The 24472-nt window shown below is 39.0% G+C and overlaps 1 protein-coding gene and 1 pseudogene across 1 annotated transcript in view; one reads left to right on the top strand and one right to left on the bottom strand.

Moving 5' to 3' along the window:
- Positions 1-16468, bottom strand: part of LOC138171569 (vomeronasal type-2 receptor 26-like) — a 38625-nt gene extending 22157 nt beyond the window's left edge. The window contains 2 exon segments of the mRNA XM_069101099.1: positions 13194-13479; positions 16353-16468. Coding sequence (XP_068957200.1) covers positions 13194-13479; positions 16353-16453 — 387 coding nt within the window. The 5' untranslated portion in view covers positions 16454-16468.
- LOC138171577 (kynurenine--oxoglutarate transaminase 1 pseudogene) lies at positions 3442-4691 on the top strand (annotated as a pseudogene).
- Positions 16469-24472: the final 8004 nt, after the last annotated feature.

The following is a 24472-nucleotide window of genomic DNA, read 5'->3' as shown; positions in this document are numbered from 1 at the left end:
ATACAGCCTTAGTAGTGGCATTGTTGGGTCAAAAGGATATGCACACTTTTGTAGCCCTTTCACATAATTGTAAATTGCTCTCCAAAATGGTTGGATCAAGTCACAACTCCACCAACAATGTATTAGTGTTCCAATTTTCCCACATCTTCTTTGTCATTTATTGTTTTTGTGCTTTATCATGTTAGCCAATCTGATAAATGTGATGTGGTAGCTGAGAGTTGTTTTGATTTTCATGTCTTTAATCAATTGTGATTTAGAGTATTTTTTCATGTGACTATAGTTAGCATTAATTTCATCATCTGAAACTGCCTGTTCATATCCTTTTACAATTTAACAGTAGGGCAATGACTTGTATTCTTATAAATTTGACTCAGGTCTCTATATATTTTAGAAATGAGGCCTTTGTCAGAGACACTGGTTGTGAACATTCTCTCCCAGTTTTCTGCTTCCCTCCTAATCTTGGTTACATTGGCTCTGTTTGTACAACAATGTTTCAATTTAATGTAATCAGAATTATCCATTTTGCATTTCATAGTGTTGTCTTTCTCTTGTTTCATCACAAATTTTCCCATTCTCCATAAATCATAAATTATTCTTTCCTCTCCCAGTTTGCTTAGAGTATCAGTCTTTATATGTAAATTGTGTACTCATTTTGACTTCATTTTAGTATAAGGGGTAATATTTTGGTCTATGCCCAGTCTCTATCATACTATTTTCTAGTTTTCCCAGATGTTTTTGTCAAATAGTGAGTTCTTATTCCAGAAGCTGAAGTCTTTGGGCTTATCAAACAGTACATTACTATAGTTGTTGACTACTGTGTCTTATGTACCTAACCTTTCCCACTGATCCACTACTCTATTTCTTATACAGTGCTAAGTAGTTTTGATGATTGTTGCTTTATAATACAAATTAGGATCTGGTATTGTGTAACACCAATGCAATATTCATAGCACCCAAGGCATCTACGAATATGCCAGGGTAGATTGTAATGGCAAGCAAAGAAGTAGTTAACATCTTGTTTCAGGTATCTAATTAACATTGTTTCAACTCAAGTTTCTTTTAAGCCTTGCCCATGGTTATGTCAAGTCTTTGTTAAGAAACAGAACTTGTGAACCCCAGAACTTGTAAACTCCTGTTGGTAGGAGCTCATGATGATATATAAGGAGAAGCTCAGGCTGGGAGAGAGCAGAACTTAGAAGAACTGAGAAGAGAACTCTTGTGGTGGCAGAGCTGAGAAGGAGAAAACTGGAGGTATCCTAGCAGTCTATATTTGTCTGCTCTGCCTGTGTTGATGTTTGTTTGTGATGCTTTGTGCTGAAGTCCTGGGATTTTACGGGAAGTCCTGAAAGAGGATTTTCTGGTTGTCTGTTTACAGAAGTCCTGGAGGAGGGTTTTGGAGGTACTGGGACTTTACTGATGGTTTGTGTTGACCTCTCAGACCTTCTTTGTGGGTCTTTGTTGATTTCCATGTTGATGATTTGTGTTGACCTCTTGGATCTTGTTTGTGTGTCTGTGTGGATTTCTATACTGATGATTTGTATTGATCTTCCAGACCTTGTTGGTGGATCTGTGTTGATTTCACAGGCAGATAGTGAATTGATGATGGTGCTGCCAATGTATATCAATAGTATTGTGGCTCTGTTAAGTTTTGTCTTCCCAGAAACAGGAACTGTGAAGGACTTGAGGTGAACTGGACACGGTGAACTTCAGTGTCGAATGGTAACTGGATAAGGAACTGTACAAGGTGCTGGGCAAGGAGCTGTGAGCTTCTTTCCTTTGAATCCAGGTGATAGTTGCGTAGATTCTGGCAGGAGCTGGACCCATGGAAGAGGAACCATGGGAACTGACAACCAGCCTGAAGTTAAGATGAAAAGATCTCTTCTTCAGTACTTAATGTTGACTGAGAAGATTATGATTTACTGTGACCTAGGAGTGGAGAACTTTGAGCTTTGTACATTGTGTCCCTTAAAGAGGTTTGCTTCTTAAAGATGATTGAGTTAAATTCTTACTGAATGATATCTTTTGCTTAAAACTATGTGGTCACTTTGGTGAAAACTATGCAGTCACCTTAGTGATAATTTACTTTGTTATAACATTGTGAATGCTGTACGTTGGTTTTTGTCAATGTTTTGTCTTAGTTTATTACTGAATTGAGAGTTCACTATACTATATAATCAGAACTTTGAAGCTGTTCACAGCAGCAATCCTCTGGAAAGTTGCTTGTGCTTGGCTTTACATATTGCTAGACCTCCTTCCCTAGAATTTCTTTTCATTAATCCCTTTGATATTCTGGACCGTTTATTCTTCCAGATAGATTTTGTTATATTTTTACTAACTATAACCTAAGTTTTGGTAGCTTGAATTTTATGGCACTAAATAAGTAAATTAATTTAAGTATAGTTGTATTACATTAAGTATAGTTTTATTACATTAGCTCTTTCTACCCATGAGAAATTGATGATTTTTCCAGTTCTTTAGAATTGACTTGATTCTTGTGAAAAATGTTTTGAAATGGTGTTTATATAGCTCCTGGGTTTGTTTTGGCAGACAGACTCCCAAATGTTTTACAAGGTATACAGTAACTTTAAATGGAATTTCTCTTTCTATCTCTTGCTGTTGGGCTTTGCTTGTAATATATAGGAATTCTGGAGATTTGTGTGGATTTACTCTACATTCTGCAACTTTGCTAATGTTATTTATTATTTCTCATACTTTTATGCTTGATTCTCCAGGATTCTCTAAGTATATCTTCACAGAATCCGTAATGAGTGATGGCTTCATATTTTTTCTCTGTCGCCACTTTCTTTTTCTTCTCCTGTTGCTAAGGTTATGTTTCTATTGCCATGTGGAATAAAAGGGGCGATAATGGAAATCCTTGTTTCTTCCCCCGTTATTATTATGTATATTGTCTGCTGATGGTTTTAGATGGATGCTACTTATAATTTTAAGGAACACACCATTTATTCCTGTGCTGTCTAGTGTTTTTAATGGGAATGGGTGTTGCATTTTGTCAAAAGCTTTTGGTGCATCTATTGAGATAATCATATGGTTTGTGCTAGTTTTGTCATTAATATGATAAATTATATTAATAGTTTTCCTGATATTGAACCAGTCTTGCTTTCTTGGAATAAATCCTGTTTGATCAATATGTATTATTCCCATGATAAGTTGCTCTTATTTTTTAAAGATATTTTGTTTAAATTTTTTGGATCTATATTCATTAGGAGGATTCTTCTATAATTTTCTTTATCTTTTGGCTCTTTCTGGCTTAGGTATCAGTAATATATTTGTATTATAAAAAGAATTTGGGCTCCTCCCAGTATACGTGTGTGCCCTCCCCCCCCCCCCCCCCCCCCCCCCCCCCCCCCCCCCCCCCCCCCCCCCGCTCCCATCTCTCTCCTTGCCCCTTCAGGTCAAGATATCCAAGTGGTTTCAGGCTTGATGGCTGGAAGGCATTGGCAAAACCCTTGGGTGGAGTTTCTGCAATTGGCCAATGAGAATAAAGCTGTGAACTTGGGCCAGGGCTTCCCTGATTTTGCACTGCCAGAATTCACCATGGAAGCATTCAAACAAACGTGACAGTGGGTGCCTATAGGGCCCTCTTTTACACTTTTCAGGTCCTAGTGGATGATAGAGATGAGGTCATTCTCATTGAACCCTATTTTGACTGTTATGAACCCATGAAAAAGATGGCTGGTGGCTGTCCCATGTTTGTGCTGTGACCATCACCAGCTCATGATGGCCAGTTGATGTCCAGTGGTGACTGGCAGCTAGATCCAGCTGAACTGGTCCACAAGTTCACTCTTCAGACCAAGGTCATTGTCATCAATTCACCCAACAACCCTTTGGGCAACGTGTTCAGCAGAGCAGAACTGGAATTAATAGCAGAGGTGTGCAAAAAACACAATGTCCTGTGTTTCAGTGATGAGGTTTATTAGTGTCTGGTGTATGATGAAGAGAAACACATCAGCATAGCCTGTCTTCCAGGAATGTGGGAACACACCCTGTCTATTGGCAGTGCAGGAAAAACTTTTAGTGTTACTGGTTGGAAGGTGGACTGGGTCCTGGGCCCAGATCATCTAATGAAGCATCTTCAGACTGTTCACCAGAATTGCCTGTATCACTGGCCCACACAGTCCCAGGAAGCTGTGTCTTCCACTTTTGAGTGGGAGCTGCGCATCAGCCTGAGAGCTATTTTGTCCAGCTGCACAAGGCTATTCAGAAAAAAGTGGGATCACATGATGAACAGCCTGCAGACCATTGGCATGAAGTCCATCGTCCCTCAGGGCACCTACTTCCTCATTGCAGACATCTCCACCTTCCAGAAAAAGATGCCCCAACTCCCTGGCTCAGAGGGGGAGGCCTGTGACTCTCACTTTATCAAGTGGATGATCAAGAACAAGGGCTTGGTGGCCATTCCGGTCTCAGTGTTCTACAGCTCAGAGCAGAAGAAGCATTTTGACCACAACATTCGGGTCTGTTTCATACAGAACAACTCCACTTTCGATGGATGACAAGCTACAGCTGTGGAAAAAAGAACTAGAATCCTGATTTCTGCCCCGGCTCTCTCCCATTCCTCTTCTGGCTCGCTTTACTTGATTGGACCCTTCCCCCTCTCTCCATCCATCTTTTGTGCTTCAGGAATTCCCAGGTTTGGGGGAAGGAGGAGGGAAGCTCCTTAACTAGGGCCCAAGTCAGACAGGGATAAAAAAAGACCACAGCCACCCTCGGGTCTCCCTTCACTCCCTTACCTACTGCCGTACCTCAGTGAAAGTCTGCTTTCCCTTTATTCTGGGGAACTTTCATGTACTCAGCTCCCACATTCCCATTTGTGCAAGACGAAGCATTTGGCTTGGTTAGCATCAGGGTGTTTTCTGTCTGGCTGGGCTCTCTCTAGAATGTCCCTCCCTTCTTTATCACTTCTTCTTCTCCCTGTTGAGTGATAAAGTGGGATTTCCTGTGTGAACACCTGAATCAGCCACCCCCATTGAGGCATGAATGCCAGCCAGACTAGAAGTCACCTGAGGTTTACAAGGACACCTGCCATCTTCCTTTCATCCCTTAATGGGCCCCTGTTGGTTTTTCTTCTTTCACTTTTAAGGGGCTGGGTCAACCACTAGGCTGCCTTTCATAGCCAGCCAATCCTTGGGAGGATCCAAGCGCATTTACCTCAAGCCAAGAGCCATGTTTTGCCCTTAATAAATTTTATGGCAACTTTAAAAAAGAAGAATTTGGTAGGACTCCTCCTTCACCAATTCCCCCAAATATAGCATTGGAATGAATTGTTCATTGAATGTTGCATAGAATTTGCTTATAAATTCATCTGGCCCTAGATATTTTTCCCTAGGGAGTTCATTGACGATTTGTTTAATTTTTTTTTTTTCAGAGATGGGCTTATTTAAGTATTTCAATTCCTCTTTTGATAATCTTGGCAACTTAGTCTTTTGTAAACATTTATCCATTTCACTATGATTATCAAATTTATGGACATAGTTGGGTAAAGTAATTCCTAATCATTGTACTAATTTCCTCTTCATTAGTGATGAACTTATGGTTTTCATTTTTGATACTGTTGATTTGTTTTTCTTATTTTTAGTATAATTAACCAAAGATTTACCTATTTTATTGTTTATTATCATAAAACCAGCTTGTAGTTTTATTTATTAGTTAAACAGCTTTCTTAAATTCAATGTTATGAATCACTCCTTGGGTTTTCAGAATTTCTAATTTGGCATTTAATTGTGGATTTTTAAGTTATTCTTTTTCTAGCTTTTTTAGTTGCCTGCCCAATTCACTGATCTTTTTCTCTATTTTAATTATGTAAGCATTTAGAGATATAAAACTTCTCCAAAGGTCTGCTTTGGCTACATCCCATAAATTTTTGGTATGTTGCCACATGATTATCATTCTCATGAATGAAGTTACTGATTATTTCTATGATTTTTTTTCTTTGAAATTGTAAAGGTTTTGCACAAAGTCAATGCAGCCAAGATTAGGAGGGAGGCAGAAATTTGGGAAAGAATTTTTACAATCAGTGTCTCTGAGAAAGGCTTCATTTCTAAAATATATGGAAACCTGAGTCAAATTTATGAGAATGAAAGTTATTCTCCAATTGTCAAATAATCAAAGGATATGAACAGTTAGTTTTCAGAAAAAAATAGAGGTATCTACAATCATATGAAAAAATGTTCTAAATTACTGTTGATTAGAGAAATGCAAATCAAAACAGCTATTAGGCACCATATCACAACTATCAGATTGGGTAACATGACAAGACAGGAAAATTAAATAGGAACATTAAAGCACAGTTGCTGGAGTTGTGAACTGATCCAAACATTCCAGACAGGAATTTGTAACTATACCCAAAGGACTATGAAATTGTGCATACTCTTTGACCCAGCATACTCTTGACCTAACAAAATTATCTATAGAAGCTCTTTTTTGTGGTGGCCAAGAACTGGAAATTGAGGGGTGCCCATCAATTAAGCATTGGCTGAACAAGTTGTCCTAAATGAATGTAATGGAATACCATTATGCTATAAGAAATAAGGAGCAGGCAGACTTCAGGAAAACCTGGAAAGACTTATATGAGCTAATGTTCAATGAAGTGAGCAGAACTAGGAGTACATTGTATACAGTAACGTCATATTGTGTGATGACTGGCTTTGACAGACTTAACTCTTCTCAGTAATGCAAAGACAACCCCAAAAGTCTCATGATAGAAAATGCCACATTCATCAAGACAAATAAATAGGGAGTTTGAATGAGTTTGAAGCATACCATTTGCTTTATCTTTTTTTTTGTTTTTTTTTTCTCTCTCATGGTCCCTCCCATATGTTCTAATTCTTCTCTACAAAGTGATTAATGTGAAATTTTTTTAATAAGAATGTTTATATACAGCCAATATCACATTACATGCTGCCTTTGAGAGGGTGGAGGAAAAGAAAGTGGAGAAAATTTAACATTTATGGAAGTGAATGTTGAAAACTAAAATTAAATAAATTGATTTGTAAAAAAAATAATGAAAACAAAGTATTGTATTCAGATTTGGACAATCTGGAAATCTTCTTATTGAAAGTTGAACATGGATTTTTACTTAAGACCTTTTGAAAAAGTCCATACATGAAGATCTCAGATACATGTAAATATCCTCAGTTCAATTCTGAAAATGTCAACTTATTTATTCATATTCAGAGCTGCAATGCCTAAAGACTAAATTTTAAGCCAGTTTTTTTTAAGAAAGCCATTACTAACTGTGCAAAGGTTAAATATCACACTTAGTTCAAAAGTTCCTTACCCTCTCAGAATTTATTCACAAAGTATTTGACACATATTAAACTTGAAAAAAAAAATAGGTTTTTGCATGAAATAAATAGAGCTCAAGTTAAGTAGAGCAAGCTATAAAGGTAAAGTTAAGCAATTTCTATTGGAATTTTCCTAATTGGAACTTGGAGAAATTATGACTGAACTAACAATATTTTATCTAAATAAAGTCTCTAAAGCCGAAAGAAAAGGAATCATTTGGATCTTAGCATCCATTATATAGCCTTGTAGGCTTAAAGATGCCAATTATAGCAAAAAGGATTTTATAAATGCATTGTAGAAAACAAAAAAAAAACTTTCACTATGATTCTATTTCTGTTATAAGAAAGACTGCAGATTAAAGGAGACGTTCAATGTTATGGGGGGAAAACGTTTCCCCAAACCTCCAAATGAAACAGCTAAGAAAACTTTTATTTGAAAGAAAAGGTCTTTAATTCTTCTCTTCCTTTGGCTCCTCTAAGACTATATACACAGGGGAGGCCAGGTAGCACAGCCAGTAACACACCCGCTCCACTATCGGGATGACTTGTGGATCGAATCCATGCTCAGACACTTAGCACCCACCCAGACACACCTGGCCGTGTAACCTTGAGCAAGTTACTTAACCCCGATTGCTTTAAAAAAGAGTATATGCACACTCTTTCCCAAAGACCCTCGATATGTTGCAATTTTGGTAATAGTCCTTAGGGAAGGATTGATTGTCTAACTAACATGTTTATATACATACATACATATACACATATGTTTGTATGTTTGTATTCATTTTAAGTTTCCAACACTCACTTCTGTAAGATTTTGAGTTTTACACTTTGTTCCCCTCCCTCCCCTCTCTCCTGCCCAAGATGGCATGGATTCTGATATACGTTCTAATTATATATATTTTCACATTAGTCATGTTGTGAAGAAGAATTAGAACCAATGGGAGGAAGCACAAGAAAGAAGAAACAACAACAACAAGATAGCAAATAGTGTGTTTCCACCTGCATTCAGACTCCAAGGTTCTTTCTCTTAATGTGGACAGAGTTTCCATCATCAACCTTTTGGAGTCGTCTGAGATCCCTGACCTGCTGAGAAAGGCTGAGTCTATCAAGTGAGTCATTACACAACGTTCCTGCTACTACAAACAATGTCCTCCTGGTTCTGCTCACTTTATTCAGCATCAGTTCATATATTTCTTTCCAGGTTTATGCGAAGTCTGCCTGCTCATCATTTCCTTTATTTATTTATTTATTTAAATTTTTTTTTCTGATTTACATCATTCATTTTCACCAGATTTTGAGTTACAAATTTTCTCCCTGTTTTTCCCCTACCCACCGTCCCAAAATAGCAGCCCCACAGGATATCCCCTCCTCCAATCTGCTCTCTGCCATATTTTCTCCCGTACACCTTTTGACTTTTTCAGTGGATCTCTATGCCCCAGTGCCTGTATATCTTATTCCCCAATTACCTGTAAAATAGTATATACACACACACACACACACACACACACATATATGTATTTGAATATTTTATTTTAAAACTTTAAATTCCAGATCCATTCCCTTCTTCCCTTGTCACCCACCCGTACTGGGAAGATGAGCAGTTCAGTGTAGGTTGTACATGTGTGGCTAATGCAAAACAATAACATAGTAGATATATTGTAAAAGACTATGTTTCCCTCCCTCCTATCCTACATCCCAGTTGTTCTATTCTCTACTTTGATCTCACCCCTTTTCAAAATTGAGTGCTTCCAACTTCCCTCCCCACCAGCCTGCTCTCCCTTCCATTCTCCCCCCTCTCATCCCCTTCCCCCCCTACTCTCCTGGAGGATGAGATACCCTATTTAGTGTGTATTTCATTCCTTCCTCAAGCCAAATTCAATGGGAATAAGGTGGACCCATTCCATTTTGCCTTCCTATACTTCCCCTCCATTTTAACCATTTTCCTTTGCCTCCTGTATATGAGATAATTTGCCCCATTCTGTCTCTCCCCATCTCCTCTCATTATATTCCTCTCTCACCTCTTAGTTTCACCTTTTAAGTATCAGACCTTCCTGTTAAATTAGCCCTATGCCCTCTATCTATGTATGCCTGTAAACATATATACACATATTCACATATGTATTCATATACCCATATACCCTCATATATATATATATATATATATATATATACATTTCTATTCCCTTCAACTACTGAGAAAAGTTTCATCAGTTACAATTATTATTTTTCCATGTAGGAATGTTAATAGTTCAAATTTGATAAGTTCCTTATGATTTCTTTTCCCTGTTTACCTTCTCATGCTTCTCTTGCTTCTTGTATATGAATGTCAAATTTTCTATTCAACTCTGGTTTTTTCAGCAAGAATACTTGAAATTCCTCTATTCCACTGAATGACCATATTTTCCCCTGAAACATGATACTCAGTTTTGCTGGGTAGGTGACTCTTGGTTTTAATCCCAACTCCTTTGACATCTGGAATATCATAGTCCAAGCCCTTTGATCCCTCAGTGTAGAAGCTGCCAGATCTTGGGTTATCCTGATTGTGTTTCCACAATATTCAAGTTATTCTTCCTGGCTGCTTGTAAAATTCTCTCCTTAATCTGGGAATTCTGGAAACTGGATATAATATTCCTGGGAGTTTTCTTTTTGGGATCTTTTTCAGGAGGTGATTGGTGGATTCTTTCAACCTCTATTTTGCCCTCTGGCTCTAAAACATCAGGGCAGCTTTCTTTGAGAACTTCCTGGGGGACGATTTCTAGGTTCTTACTTTGATCATGGCTTTCAGGTAGTCCAAGAATTTTCAAATTATCTCTCTGGATCTATTTTCCAGGTCAGTGGCTTTTCCCATAAGATATTTCACATTGCCTTCTCTTCTTTCATTTGTTTGGATCTGTTTAACAGCATCTTGATTTCTCATAAAGTCATTAGCTTCCATTTTCTCCAATCTAATTCTGAAGCAATGATTCTTCTCAGTGAGCTTTTGAGATTCTTTTTCCACCTGGCAAATTTGGCTTTTTAAGGCATTCTTTTCGTCATTGCCTTTTTGAGCCTCTTTTGCCATTTGAGTTAGCCTATTTTTTAAGGTGATATTTTCCTCAGTCAGGGTGTTGACTCTCATTTCATAATTTTCTTGCATCGTTCTCATTTCTCTTCTCAATTTTTCCTCCACTTCTCTTATCTGATTCTTAAGGTCCTCTATGGCCTGAAACCAGCTTTTATTTTCCTTTGAAGCTTTTGGTACAGGAGTTCTGACTTTACTGTCTTTGTCCTATTCCATGCTTTGCTCCTTTTTGTCCCCAAAATAGGAGTCTAATGTTGGAATCTTTGTTTGTCTGCTTTGTTTCCTTTGCCTGGTCATGTCAACCCTCAGTCACTTGACCCCTGGGCTTTTTGCCACAGTAGGACTCTGCCACCAGACAGGGGAGCTTTCATCCCAAACTCTGGAGTTTTCTCAGCTGTCAGAGGTATTAGATGGGTGCCCTCTCTGAGGTCTCCACACACTCTGGCAAGCTGGACACACAGCCCAGGACCTCCAACCTAGACTGCAGTCCAGATCCAGGCAGGTTAAAGCAAGCGTGATTACCCCTCAGACTGGTGCTTGGTCCCCCTGCCCTCTGCAGGCCAGGAGCTTAAGTTGCCACGTGGTCCTGGTTGTGCCAGGTGGCTCAGTGGCTTCTCTCCCCGGGGGCAAATCTGAAGCATTCCCACTTACTGGGTCCCAAAGTCCAGACTACATTGGCCTCTCACTTTGTCCTTCGCATCTATGTGTTGATAAATCTGGAAACGGCCACAGCTGCTGCTGATCTGGAGTCCCTGGGGCTGGCGGCTAGTCAGACCCACCCTGGGGCTAAAGTCTAGGTGTGGACTCCCAGACCCTGCCCTGGCCAATTCCTGCCGGCCTGCCAGGCTGTTCTCAGTGGGAGGTTAGCTTCTCTGTGTCATTTTGTGGGTTCTGCAGCTCCAAAGTTTGTTTAGAGTCCCCTTTTTACATGGATTGGGGAAGGTGGAAGCCAGAGCCCAGTGGAGGTCCTGCTTCTACTCTGCCATCTTGACTCCACCCCCCTGATTGAACTTTCAAAGGAACTTTTAAAGTCTCCAGAGGAAGAGGGTTTGCTGAGTGATGGAAGGAGAGGGAGAGTCTGGAAGTATCAATGGGAGAAATCGGCCTTTCCCATTGTGCCACTTCAGCTAAATACACCAAGGAAAGAGAAAAAGGTTCCATATGTCTATAGCTTCTTAGAGAAGGTATTTTTAGTTATATTCAAGTTTCTGAACATAAGATAATTATAATCAATTAGTAAATTGCTGTGACCATACTATTATGCAAAAATTCATTGAGATATCATTGCTCAGTAAGAAATGATAAAAGAATTGGATTTGGAGACACCTGGAAAGATTTGTATGAACTAATATCAAGTGAAATAAATATAGACAGGAGAAACTTCATACAAAACCAACATTATAAATAAAAATAACTTTGAAAGCCTTAAGACCTCTAATAGTGTCTAACTATGATGCAGAAGATGATGATTAGGTTTTGGAAAGGAATCCATTTTAGACTGTGGTATGGCAGTACATGCCTCAATAATTCCACCGAAATATTTGTATACTTCTGAAAGTTCACTACATTATCCTTCAGTAAATTCTTTTTAATGTAATTTTCAAATGTTAAACTATCAGTCCTTCAGTATTTCTTTAATAATCATCAAGAATTCAATGCAAAGATTGTTTAAAAGGTCCTTTCATGTATCTCCCCATCTATAACAAAGTAGTCTTCTCTGAATCAGGGAAGCAATTGAGAGTATGTGTGAAAAAACTTCAATTTTGCTGTGAGAATTAAGGGAGAATTGCATACTTTCACTGTAGCCTAGAGGTAATAGTACAGTGTTTGATCATTGAAGTCAAAGTCATTCTTTAAGAATAATCACCTCTAAGAATTCAGACATTTATATCATCACGTATTTAATAGTATGGGGTAGAGTGGAAATGTATATTAGTAAGTTCTTCTTTCTTTTTTTCCTAAGCAGGCCATCTCATTAAAGTGTCTTTCCATTCCCCTCTCTAACAATTAAAAGACACTCTCATCATTGCTACCCAGAACATGCACTTTCCACACAACTAATCATTATTCCTTTTATTGAAGGAAGCATTCTTTGAGAAAAGAAAACTGAGAGTTATATTCAGGTACAATATAGCACATGATGATGAAACATAGATAATGTGATGTAGTGCTTTCAGCAATGAATTAATAACAAAAACAGATGGCTTACAGTCCCAGCTCTCCCATCAATTTTATTTGAGACTTTGAGGAAGCTGTTTTATCCCCATTTATTCAGGGACTTTCCCTTGCTAGTGGGAAATTAGACCTGCAAAATCTCTAGGATTCATTCATATTACTGAAGTTAGGTAACACTGACCATGTCTTTGAAAATAAAGGGAATGGGGCAGCTAGGTGGCCCAGTGAATAGAGCACTGGCCCTCGAGTCAGAAGGACCTGGGTTCAAATCTGATCTCAGAAACTTAACACAAAAACAAGCTGTGTGACCTTGGGCAAGTAACTTAGCCTCAACTGCCCTCAAAAAAGAAAGAAAGAAAATAAAGGGAATGCAGTGCCCAAGGGCAGTCCCATTCTCACCTCTAAGTTTTCAAACTTATACTGATGATGTCATTGGCATAGAATTTCCAGCTAAGATACAACTTCTACCAATGCTACTTATGACCTATCTGAAGTGTAAAGTCTTTGTAGAGTACTGAGAGGTTATGGGAATTAGCCAGGGTCACACAGCCACTATGTAGCAGAGGGAACTTTTTAAACTTGGGCCTCCTGACTCCACTGCTTTTCAAGGGTCTAATGAAGTCTCAGAAGGTGACAGGGTTAATATTACCCACCTGAGGATATTTGTAGAGGTCAAGCAAAGTCCCCACCTGGACAGACAGAACTGATGTGGCACCTCCAACGATAGCCACGGACTTTTCCCAGCAGCTATAGTTAGGGATGAGCTGACCTTGCCCAGACAGCCACTGCAGGGAGCTCTCCAAGGTCCTCTCGTCACTGTGGTAGGTGTTGTAGAGGTGGAATCTCAGGGTAATGTTGGGTAGCAGGTTAGGGTCCTTGTTGATCTCCTCTACAGCAAACATCAGGGCCAGGGCTTGTTGGTAATTTTTGTATAACCACCTATAGGAGAGAAAGGTAAAACTATTAACAAAGTCTGTAAAAAGAATTCACTCAAGGAAGGAAGATGCTTCAGCCATGTAAGGGTTAAATCCAAGGACTGTAGCTCCTTTGGGATATATTGATAACAGACTCCTTTGTTCCTATACTGCTTCATTCTTGTGATTGGACTATTGAGGACTATTTTTTTAAGTTCCTAAAATGGTTCTGCCTGCCAGGGTCACTCACCCATTCACTCATGAAATCACTCAATAATTATTCATTCATATAACAAAGCTATAATGAACACCTACCATTTCAGAATCACAGAGTTTGAGATTTTGAAACAACCCAGAAGCCATCTAATCTAACATGATCTCACAAGGAATTTCTCCTGTTATGTTCCCTATAATGAACATAGTAGCTTCTCATAAAAGAAAAAATGATGAGGTCCTAAGAAGTTAAAAAAATATTCTTCAGTTATCTTTCAAGAGTAAGACCAGAAATGACTGCAAAACACCATATTATCTTCTGGAGACTGGGTCTGAATTTCTGTCTGATCTCACTAAGCTTTAGCCAGCACTAGTCCTAAACTTTCACTCACATCTCAGGTATGTGCTCCCATGATCCCTGTTCCCAAAAACTGATTCTGATTCTCCCAGATAATAACCCTATATAACTCAGTTCCTTCTTACCCTCCTCAGAAAACTAATTCTATCCAAAACACTGGAATACTTAAGTGTGTCCCACCTTCTTTGTCACCCTGTACCTTTGTGAGCATCTTCCTAATTCTCTACAAAATAATCTTCCTTCCTAGAGTTTCTCTATTTCTGTTTCCTTTTGGTTCTGTCCTGTGTTATTGTGCTTTCCAGACCTTTGAGTTCTTGTAAAATTCACTTCTTAGATGAATATGTGACTAATTCTGTGTCTGCACCTCTTTCCCAAGGTTCCTGTTGTATGGGAAATAGAGAACAAGGGATGATTTGGGAGCCTGGTGCCTCAGTGCCATTTCCCACCTCACCGCCACTTCCTTGACAACATGCCTGTGTCTAGGAGTCTTATCCAGAACAGCATACCTTTTATTCAAGAATAAAAGTGGGAGATAAGGAATATTTCTGTCTTTCCTGGGTGGTATTCTGGAAGTTCCTGACTTTGTGTTAGGCCAATACCTAACAAGGCTATGTCCCCATAACATAACCAAATATCTCCTGTCCCCAGAATGTCCAAGATACAGGCAATGGAAAAATGATAGGCCCACAAACCTACAATCAAAGGTAATGGGGAATCTTTGGCCTTTTACTGGTACAGAAGGAGTTAGGAATGCTAAGCATGGGGAGGCACCTTCAAAGAGAGAAAGACTTCATGAAGTATATCATAGAAGGATGGGGATTTTCATGGGTTAAAATGAGGATCTCCAGGAGAGAGAAATCAGTGGACAAGGGCACAAAAACATGTTTGAGGGATACAAAGCTTTCTAAATTTGTACCAACAGAATCTGCTAGAAGGTGCTGTCCAAGTGTACTGAGGTCAAGATCTGGCAGGTTCACTCTGCCCTATCACTTCTGCTTAACTTTTCTCTTTTATGGTAGGGACTAAGAAAAGAAAAAAAATAACAAAAAATTGTAAGTTATTATTAAGAATTTAATCAACCAGCCCCAAACTCATAGCCAAGCAGATCACATATTCATTTCGATATGCTCCAAAATATTTACAATCCAGAAATTTCTCCAACTATTGCTTTTAAGGTAATTCAGACCTGAAGTACAGAAGGTGGAAGGCAAACACAGGGGAATCTTCAGCCCTCTCATTCACTCTATCATTAACAGCCAAACTGACTTTCCCTCTATTAACTGCCTATTTTTGGAGAATTTGAAAACTTTTCAAACTTTCATGATTCACATTTGCTACAATTTGAGTAAGCGAGAAAAGAATCCAATTCTCCTTTACATATGAAGAAACCCAATTGTCAAGGAAAAGTCTGGCAAAGACTTCATGGAAACAAAGAAGGAAACTTAGTTCACAATGGCCTTATTGCGCAATGCTACACTGAGAGTGAGAGCATGATTACTTGGGCCTTGGCAACTATCATCCCCTGAACCCAGATGGTGAACAATCACAGAACAGAAAAGAATTAGGAATATCTTAAAATATTTGTGGAATAAAAACAAACATTAAACGATTTCCTTATTTTAGACCAATGGAAACAAAAATATGGAAGAGGAAAAGAGAACCAGAAATGCAATGCAAAATTCAGAAAGAACTCAAAAGCAATAGAGTTGCACAGACCCAGAGACATGAAGAGGAGGTCAAGACTGTCATATTCCATGTCTGATTCCTCATCTCCCAAAGCTTTGCTGCAAACCCCTTGTTGGGGCTATGGCTTGCAGGAGCCTCACAGTGAAATTGGGCAGGGATATCGCTGGAAGGAACATGTGTGTGTGTGTGTGTGTGTGTGCGTGCGCACACGTGCGCTTAGGTCTAAATCCAATTTCTTTAGTAAAGATATTCATTGTTTATATTTAGGGTTTCATTGGTAGAAATTGGGTTCCTGAGTTTACTAGAGTTGTTCACAACATGAGCAGAAACAAGACAAAGCTCCAGAGATCTCCACTTCCTCAAAATCAGTGAGAGAAGAGACACACAGAGATATAAGTACAGACACAGAGACAGGAAGAGACAGAAAAAAATCTCACCAGGTAACAGACAAAAAGAATCCTTTCACTCTTTAGGTTAAAAGAAAATCAGAAGGCTGGGAACTTACCATGAGCAAGAAATGGCACAGAAGAGAGTAGAGAAGAGACCCTCAGATGAGCAGGCAAAGTCATGCCTGCCTGCCCCTTTCCTAAAATCCTCTGCAATCATTGACCTGCTAAGTGACCCAGGCAGAAGGCACTTACTTATAATTCCGACAGTCCTTGTCAGGTTTACTCCCAAAGACTCCAGCTCCTATGTCACTGCTCACTTCTACTGAATACAGGGGGAGAAAAGACCCAATCATGATATTCCCACTTCTGACAAGGCTGGGGCTGATTTGGGGGAAGCAGAGTGGCTCCTCTGCCCTGTTCTCAGAGGCTGAAAGCTTAAGCAGCAGAGACAGGAGCAGGAAAGAAAAAAACAGAAAAATCTTTCCCTGAACAGGAGACCACAAATCTCTGAACATTAGATAAAGCCCCAAGTCTGTGAGGAACCAACGAGTTGCCAGAACTAGAGAAAAACCAAACATTCTAGACTTGGTCTGCTGAGAAAAAACCCCTGGAGCTGCAATATTTCTTCTAGGGCAGATGGCAAAGACAAGTTCTCCCTCTACACATGAAGAAAAACAAAGGGACATTAATTGTGTCCATATCAAGGATAAGGACCATGACGTGAGACCAAGTGGGTGATTTAGAGCTTCCCTGGCCCCTAAAACGTATTGTGTCTCTCAGGGAGCTTGTGCTTACTTGATGGCAATGGTCTCCACAGAGACATGCAGGTCCATGAGGAGTTCTGGGGACCATTCCTGCCTCAGGCATCCCCAGCTGTGTCCCTGCATCCAAGGAAAAACAGAAGTGGAAAAACATATTTCGGAATCTCTGTCCCTGTTATCAACAGAGGCTACTGGACAGCAGCCCTCAGGTTTGTGTCCCTGTGTCAATCTGAGGACTGGGGCTGGCAGATGTTGCTTCAGTTAGAGTTTGATGGGAACAAACAAGATAAATAATTTTCAGAGAGATCAACTGGGCTGAGAATCTCCAGGACTCATGGCCAGGATCTAACTTGGGCTTTGATGAATTCCCAAGGCCAAGTTCTCCCCATTCTCAGGATTATAGAATCACAGAGTCAGAGAGAACAAAAATGGGGTATTGGACACTACCTAGTCCAAATGGTGCCTGAAAAGAAGCATTTCCTACAATTCCCAGCTCTACTGAGCCCCATAACCTGCTATTTTGCCAAACTGACAAGCCCTGAGGATGCATATTATTCTCCAAATCCTAGAATTATTGCATTTGGAACAAAAGTAACCTTAAAGATAAAGTCAAGCCAAATTGTGGTTTTTAGAGATGAGAACTCTAAAATCAGATTACTTGATGAACACATTGTTAGTAAATAGCTCAAATCGCTAATACTACCTAGCACTTATGTAGTGCCTTAAGGATTATATAGCACTTTTCATAGGTTTTATCCAATTTTATCCTCACAATGTCTCTATGAGATGGGAACTATTGTTATCACCATTGGCTGATGAGGAAACAAGCTAGACAGAGTTTCAATGTTTTTCTACAGCTCTCATAGTCAATGAGGAAAGAATTGAACTTAGGTCTTCCTGGCTCTTTGGAGTCTGAAATTTAAATCTGACATTGTCTATTACATTATTCTTGCCCCTAGAAAAAAGTGAAAGGTTTATTTCACCTCCCAAAAAGGTTTGGCTTTGGACCTATATCTATTTCTTTCTTCTGTAGAGGATGAGAAATTCAGGATCTAAAATTTATAGCAAAATCAGTGAAAATTTATTGTTGGCTTAACGACAAGGGAAATATATGTGAAGAAAGAGGACCTTAGATAGAAGTGTAATGATGAAAGGAACCTTGAAAGCTGGGTGGTCAAGGGCCATGAGAATGGAGACTGAACAGGAAGGCAAAAGGGTCAAGAAGGAGGCATGCCCTCCCTAGGTGTTGGAGTGCTAGAAAACTTCACCATCATCAGAGCTCTGCAAAATTTAATGAAACACATGCACACACACACAACTTTAATACCTTTGTGGTACAATGGATACAACACTGGACCTGGAATAAAAAAGACCTCTGTCTAAATTTCACCTCACAGACACTAGATGTATGACCATAGGCAAGTCACTACACTTCTGTCTATCTCAGGTGTTTCAGCTGAAAAATAGGGATATAAATAGCACCTGCCTCTCAGGGTTGTTCCAAGATCTAACAGTATAATAATTGTAAAGCCCTTAGAACATTGTCAACAGTAGACAGTTAATACATGTTTAGTCATCCTTCCCCTTTAATATAAATCTGGAAGTTAGGAAGTGTTTAATAACTATCTACTATTTGCCAATGCACTGTGTTAAGGATACAAAAATGAAACATTCCCTCCTCTTAGGGAATCTACATTCTAACAGAAAAAGCCAATGTGTCCAGTTATCTACAAAATACCTATAAAGTATATGAGGGATAAACTTGGATTGAACATCTTGAGCAAATGGCCATTTAACCTCCAATGATAGCTTTCCAGTAATCAGACTGAGTCCTAAAGCAATCCATTTCACTCTTTGTACAGCTCCAGCTGTCAGGAACTTTATCCATCGGTCATACAGAAATCTACGTCAGCGCCTTGAAGTCATTGCTCCAAGGTGTACTGTCGAGGACTCTAATCTTCTCCCCACAAATTCCTCTGCTCTTTGTTGCTATATAACCTCAATCCCTTCAAATGACCTGCATATAGTCAGGAACTGCAGTTTTATTTTCCTGGGTTCTTTCTTTTGGACATATTATATCCCAGAAAAAGCAGCATCAATCAATCAGTCATCAAGTATTTATTCAGAATTCCCTGTTGTGATTGATTCCTATTAGCTGCTGAAAATAGAAATAGGAATATGAAACAATTTCTTCCTTTAAGGGCAACTCTAAAAAGCAATGTGTGTACGTGTGAAGGGTGTGAGTATAGAGGATAGAAGGATCAGTATTAGACTCCAGGTGAAATGTAACAATTTCTTAATTCCACGTTTGTGGGGAGAACCCTTAAGCTCATGCTTTACATTGAGTTAATGTATTTATTGCTCATTAAAGTCAAGCAACACAAATGAGCACTTTGGCTATGTCAAACACACACATAAACTCATGTACATATGTATACACACATATATGTGCACATACTTATGCAACTGAACATACATGCATATACTTGAATGTACTCATATGTGTATTTACATACATGCATTAAAACCCCGGTCTTTATTCTCATCCCACCACCTCTTTATCTGAAGCTTCATGATGTTTTATCTTGACTCCTCTAGAATTTCTGCTGGTCATTGTGTTGATCAGAGGTCATTTCTTTTTGCTTCACTTTGTGTGAGTTCATATGAGTTTTCCCTGGTTCCTCTAACATAATCCCCTTCATTATACCTACAGCACAATAATATTCCATCACATTAACATGCCACAATTTGTTCAACCATTTCCCTGCTAATCATCACCCCACAGCTTTTATTTATTTTTAAACATAAAAACAGCGGTATAAATATTTTTGTATATATTGATACATTTTCTTTTTCTCTGATCTCTTTAATATTTAGAAAAACAAGTGTATCACAGAGTTCAAGGTTTTTGATGGCTTTTAGGAATGGTGGCTGTGGTGGTTTCCACACTTCTCCACCCATAAAGGCCAAAGAGAAAGTAAAAGGTCAGCAGGGAACTCTGTTGGAACTGGGTGAGAGAAGGGTGTGGTCTGGCCACTGCCTTCAGGGTGGCAGAGGTGGCAGCAGCACTGCAGTTGCCACTGCTGCCTCATGGCTGCCACTGAATCCCCTGGCCTACAGATCATAGGGGGACCAAGAGAGCCTTCAGAGGGTAATTGCTCCTGCTTTGACTTGCTTGGATCTTGGGGTCAGTCCTCGGTTGAGGAATGTTAGTATTCCAGAGTTTGTGGAAGTTGTAGAGAGGACATCCTCCTCAAAGGTGTGATAACAGATGAGCAAAACCTCAAAGGTCAAATAACTGACTGGCAAGATAAGCAAACAGAGGAAGCACAATCAGAACCATAGAATCTTGCTTTGTGGATGAAGAGGATCAAAATACAGAACTAGAAGAAGACAACCAAGTCAAAACTCCTGCATCAAAAGCCTCCAAGGAAAATGTGAATTGGTTGCAGGCCAAGGGCAAAATCTTTGATGGGACCTCTCCCCACCACAGCCAGTTGAAGTCTAAGAAAGGAGATTCTACCCCCTGTAAGGGCAAAAGACTTCTGGTAAAAAGTGAAATTAAGGGAAATGTTTGAAATATTGTTATGTTAAGGATTTTTTTCTAAATGTTATGATAATAATTAGATATATAATTCATCAGTTTGTGAGATTAGAACATGAATGTTTGCAAAGGTATCAAGAATAAGCCTTGTTCCAAAACGTGAGGTACAAAAAGATAACCTCCCCCAACTTTGCAGAGTCCAATATAAAATATAATGTTGATGCTAATAAGATAAAGGAAGATAGACTTAAAAGATTTGAAAAGAAACGTGGAGGGTCCTCCAGACTCCTCCCGTTCCTAGGAAGTTATCCCGACACCTTAAGTGTGAGGAAGCATTTTAAAAAGATAGATGTCACTCAATAAGTCAAATAAAGATACAAATTTAATGATGGAACAGTATCCCATAAAATTAAGGCTAGGATTTCAACGTGATAGTAGTAAGGTGGATTTGTATGGAATGGAGTCATTGGGCATTTCAAAGTGATGAAAGAACAATTAGGTATTAATAAAATTGACTGAATTAATTGTTGGGATTAAATCAGAGACATTTTCAGTTGAGAGAAAAGAAATTTTAGTGTGAGCTCAGATTTAGCATATCTATAAGAAGATAGAGAAATTTAGGAAGTGGATACAAATTTGTTAGAACAATCAGTTATAATCCTGATGGAAGATTTGATTTCTTTATGAATAAGAATTAAAGATGCTCTTTAATCAATGTGAGATTAGAAGCATATTTTAAATTGATTATTGGAGATTGTTAAGATTTGATGGGAGTACTAATTGACTGTTTCTTTGAGTCTAACTCCAAATATATAAATATTAAGAAAAGCTACCTGAGCCACTGATCCATGGCACCAGACCCTGTAAGATACAGATATGAAGTGCAAAGGAAGGTCTGGGGAACAACTATTCCACAAGAGCTGAGGTAGGATTCTCCTGACTCTATTTACCCAGAAGCACCTGGCAGATCTCAAGCTTGGCTCAATGCAGATTGCAGCTTGGTATACATCTTGCCTGGAACTGACATTCTAAAGTTAGGGAAATACGGTTCTCTTATAGTTTTGTCCCTATTCTTGGTGACAAGCTTCAATAATCAAAAGTTTTGAAAGCATAATAACAAATCTATTAAATACTTGATTATGGAACATCAAAAGTTATTATAAGATGAAAAATATTACGTTTGGGATTTAGTAGAGGTGCCCCTGTATAAGTGAGGGCCTAGTTTTCCTCTAGTTTGTTATTTAGCTTCAGCTTTGTTCTAGATGTTAATATAAGATGTTAATAGTAGGATAGTTTGTAAGTTATTAAATAAATATTGTTCTAATGGCTAGCCCAATGTAAATTCCTTGATGAAGATCTTACTCCTGGTGGCAGATTTAATAATGAAATTGATATAGGATATAAAAGGAATACGTATGATTCTGATAATTGATTAAGATTATCATTTTAACTTTGTAAAAATGATTAAGGATCAAGAGTGGTAACAGCTTGATTTCAAGGAAGGCAAAAGAGAAAGGATCTGCAGGAGCGGCCATGAGCACATCTTGAGAACTTGCCCCTTCCAGGTCTGGCTGACTCTTGGCGCTGCTGGCTGGACCAGGAGCAGGGGTGGACCCACCACACATGAGTGAAAGGACCTGTGGAGGCCCTGCTGAATGCACAGTTGAACCAGTCAACCCTGGAAGAGTTGAAGCTACGCTTCCAATGACAACCCTTTACAGTGTGGCCAAATGGACTATGAGCCTTGGTTCCTTCATGTGAAGATTTTGATTGCTGTGAGTGTGCTTGCTCCTTTGTTGTTTTTCATAGTTTTGTGTTTGGTCTTTTTGTTTGTGTTTACTTTGAACCCCTACATAATCACTTTATCTGTAATAATGGTGTAATGCCATGGGGATTTCTTTAGTTTATTTTTTTGTTATATATTATTATTCCTATTGTATAAATATCCCCAATGGCAGGAAGAAATAAGTTTGACCAATTGATGGAAATTGTAGCCCAGACCTTTCATGTAACAAATTGCTGGGTTTGTGGGGGACCCCAGCCTGAGCAATGGCTTTGGGGCCTGGTACCCTTGAGGCCTGAGTGGTTTTTAAGAAACATCTTTTTAATCCTTAATGGGCCTGTTTTTGGAGACAGCAGAAAAGCATCAGTGGAAATTAGTGAGTGAGGAAAAAGGGGAATATTTTCTGAAGAATCAGGGAACAGGGAGCTTGGGCTAGAATTTGCTATATAAGATTAGTCAGATCAAAGTTTTTCTTTCTACCAGAACAAGAGGAAGGTCAGTTAGGTGTAAGGTCGTATGATGATTAGAGGAAGACAAAAAGGAGCACACGTTTTGACACTGCCTGGACTAACACACATGATGCCAATGGCCGGGGTGACACATGGCCCCTGAAAGAATTCTCCAAATTATGGACCAGCAACTTGGGCTCAGGACGGAAGCTGGGGATATAGAACTCCAATCTGTATCCTCATTAAACTTCAGGCAGTAGTAGAAATTATTACCAACCAAACGGCAAAAGCCTTGGATTTGTTAGCAGACCAGGCTACCCAAACCAGAGAGCCAGTTCTCCAACACACACTGGTTCTAGATTATTTGCTCACTGAGGAAGGCAGGGTGTATAGGAAACTGAATTTATTAACCTGTTGTGTGAAAATAGATTACAATGGTGAAGCGGTAAAAGGAATAACCCAGAATATAAGGGAGATTGCTCATATACCTGTCCAAAGTTGGTTCAGTCCCTTTAATGCATCCTGGTGGCCTTAGTTAAAAGGCAGTTAGTGGAAACAGGCTTCATGCTTTTTATTGACAGCCCTTATTGGAATAATACTCTTCCCAGTCTGCTTACCTTGTATGGTACAGCTACTAACTAAGATAATAGGGGATTCACTCCCTAAAATGATAAAACTAGAAGTCAGTACAGGAAGATTGTTGATCCCAGGAACATATAAATGCCCTCACTCACATACAATTGACTGGGAACCTGTGAGCAAGAAAGACAGAGAAGTATATCATGTGAGTCTGGAGTGGGAAGAAGAGATTGAAGAATTGTTAGAAATTTTCAAATGGTGAAAGGAAAGAGAAGGGGTTGAATGGAATAAAAGCAAAAACTTCTCAGATAACATTCCAGAAATCTGAACAGAATTGTATTAAAGTACCAAAGACTTAGTAAATCCAGGACCATTGCCTTACTTCCTTGGTAAAAGGTTGAAGTTTTTGCTAAGCTTAGCTAAGCATAGGAAGGGAAACCACAGACCCTGCAAATTTAACCACAGGACCAAATGTCCCAGACTTATTTCCCACTGACCACCATCTGACCTGTACAAATATGAAATTGGAAATCCTGTTGCAGAATTCTGGGCAGGTCACCATGTCCTAAAATCCCCATGATTTATAAAATATTGTGTACTTTTATTTCTAGATTGATATTGTTAGAATATTTATCTTCTGCTTTTATATCTAAGTTGATACTGGTGATATATTTTGTCTGTTTCCAAGTCCAGTAGTCATGTACCTTCTGCTTTTTGATATTACTGACATTTCATCTGCAGACACCAGCAGATTTCTGTGCTAAGATTGTGCACTTCAGTTTCTAATTAATAGGAACAGGACAGGACAAAGGGGGCGGGGGGAGAAGGTGTGGTCCTTTGGGTATATAACCAAGCTTTGCATTTTATATTTTGCCTCTTCCAGCAGACTGCCTCTAGTAGCAACACCACAATTCTTGGAAGAAGAAATAATTGAATAAATCCTTCCTGTCTCTACTTGGAGATATCTCTGCTTATTTTATTTTGGGCAAGGGTCGTTCATGTCCCACACACTACTGAATACCCCTTCGCTGAATCTGTTCTTTCTTATATCCTCCCCCTTCATCCCCTTAACTTTCTAGTAGGGCAAGATGGGTTTCTATACCCAAGTACCTGTATATCTTATGTCCCAGTTCCATGTAAAAAACAATTTTTAAACATTTGTTTTTAAAAATTTGAGTTCTAAATTTTTTTCCCCTTCTCCCCTCCTCACTTACCCCCTACAGGAAAAACAGGCAATTCAAAATAGATTGTACATG

Source organism: Petaurus breviceps, unplaced genomic scaffold (assembly GCF_028583685.1).
Source record: "Petaurus breviceps papuanus isolate PSGF00001 unplaced genomic scaffold, PetGlider_PUasm1.0 447, whole genome shotgun sequence".
Lineage (NCBI taxonomy): Eukaryota > Metazoa > Chordata > Mammalia > Diprotodontia > Petauridae > Petaurus > Petaurus breviceps.
Note: the sequence above shows the minus strand (reverse complement) of the source record. Positions and strands in the feature narration are given on the sequence as shown.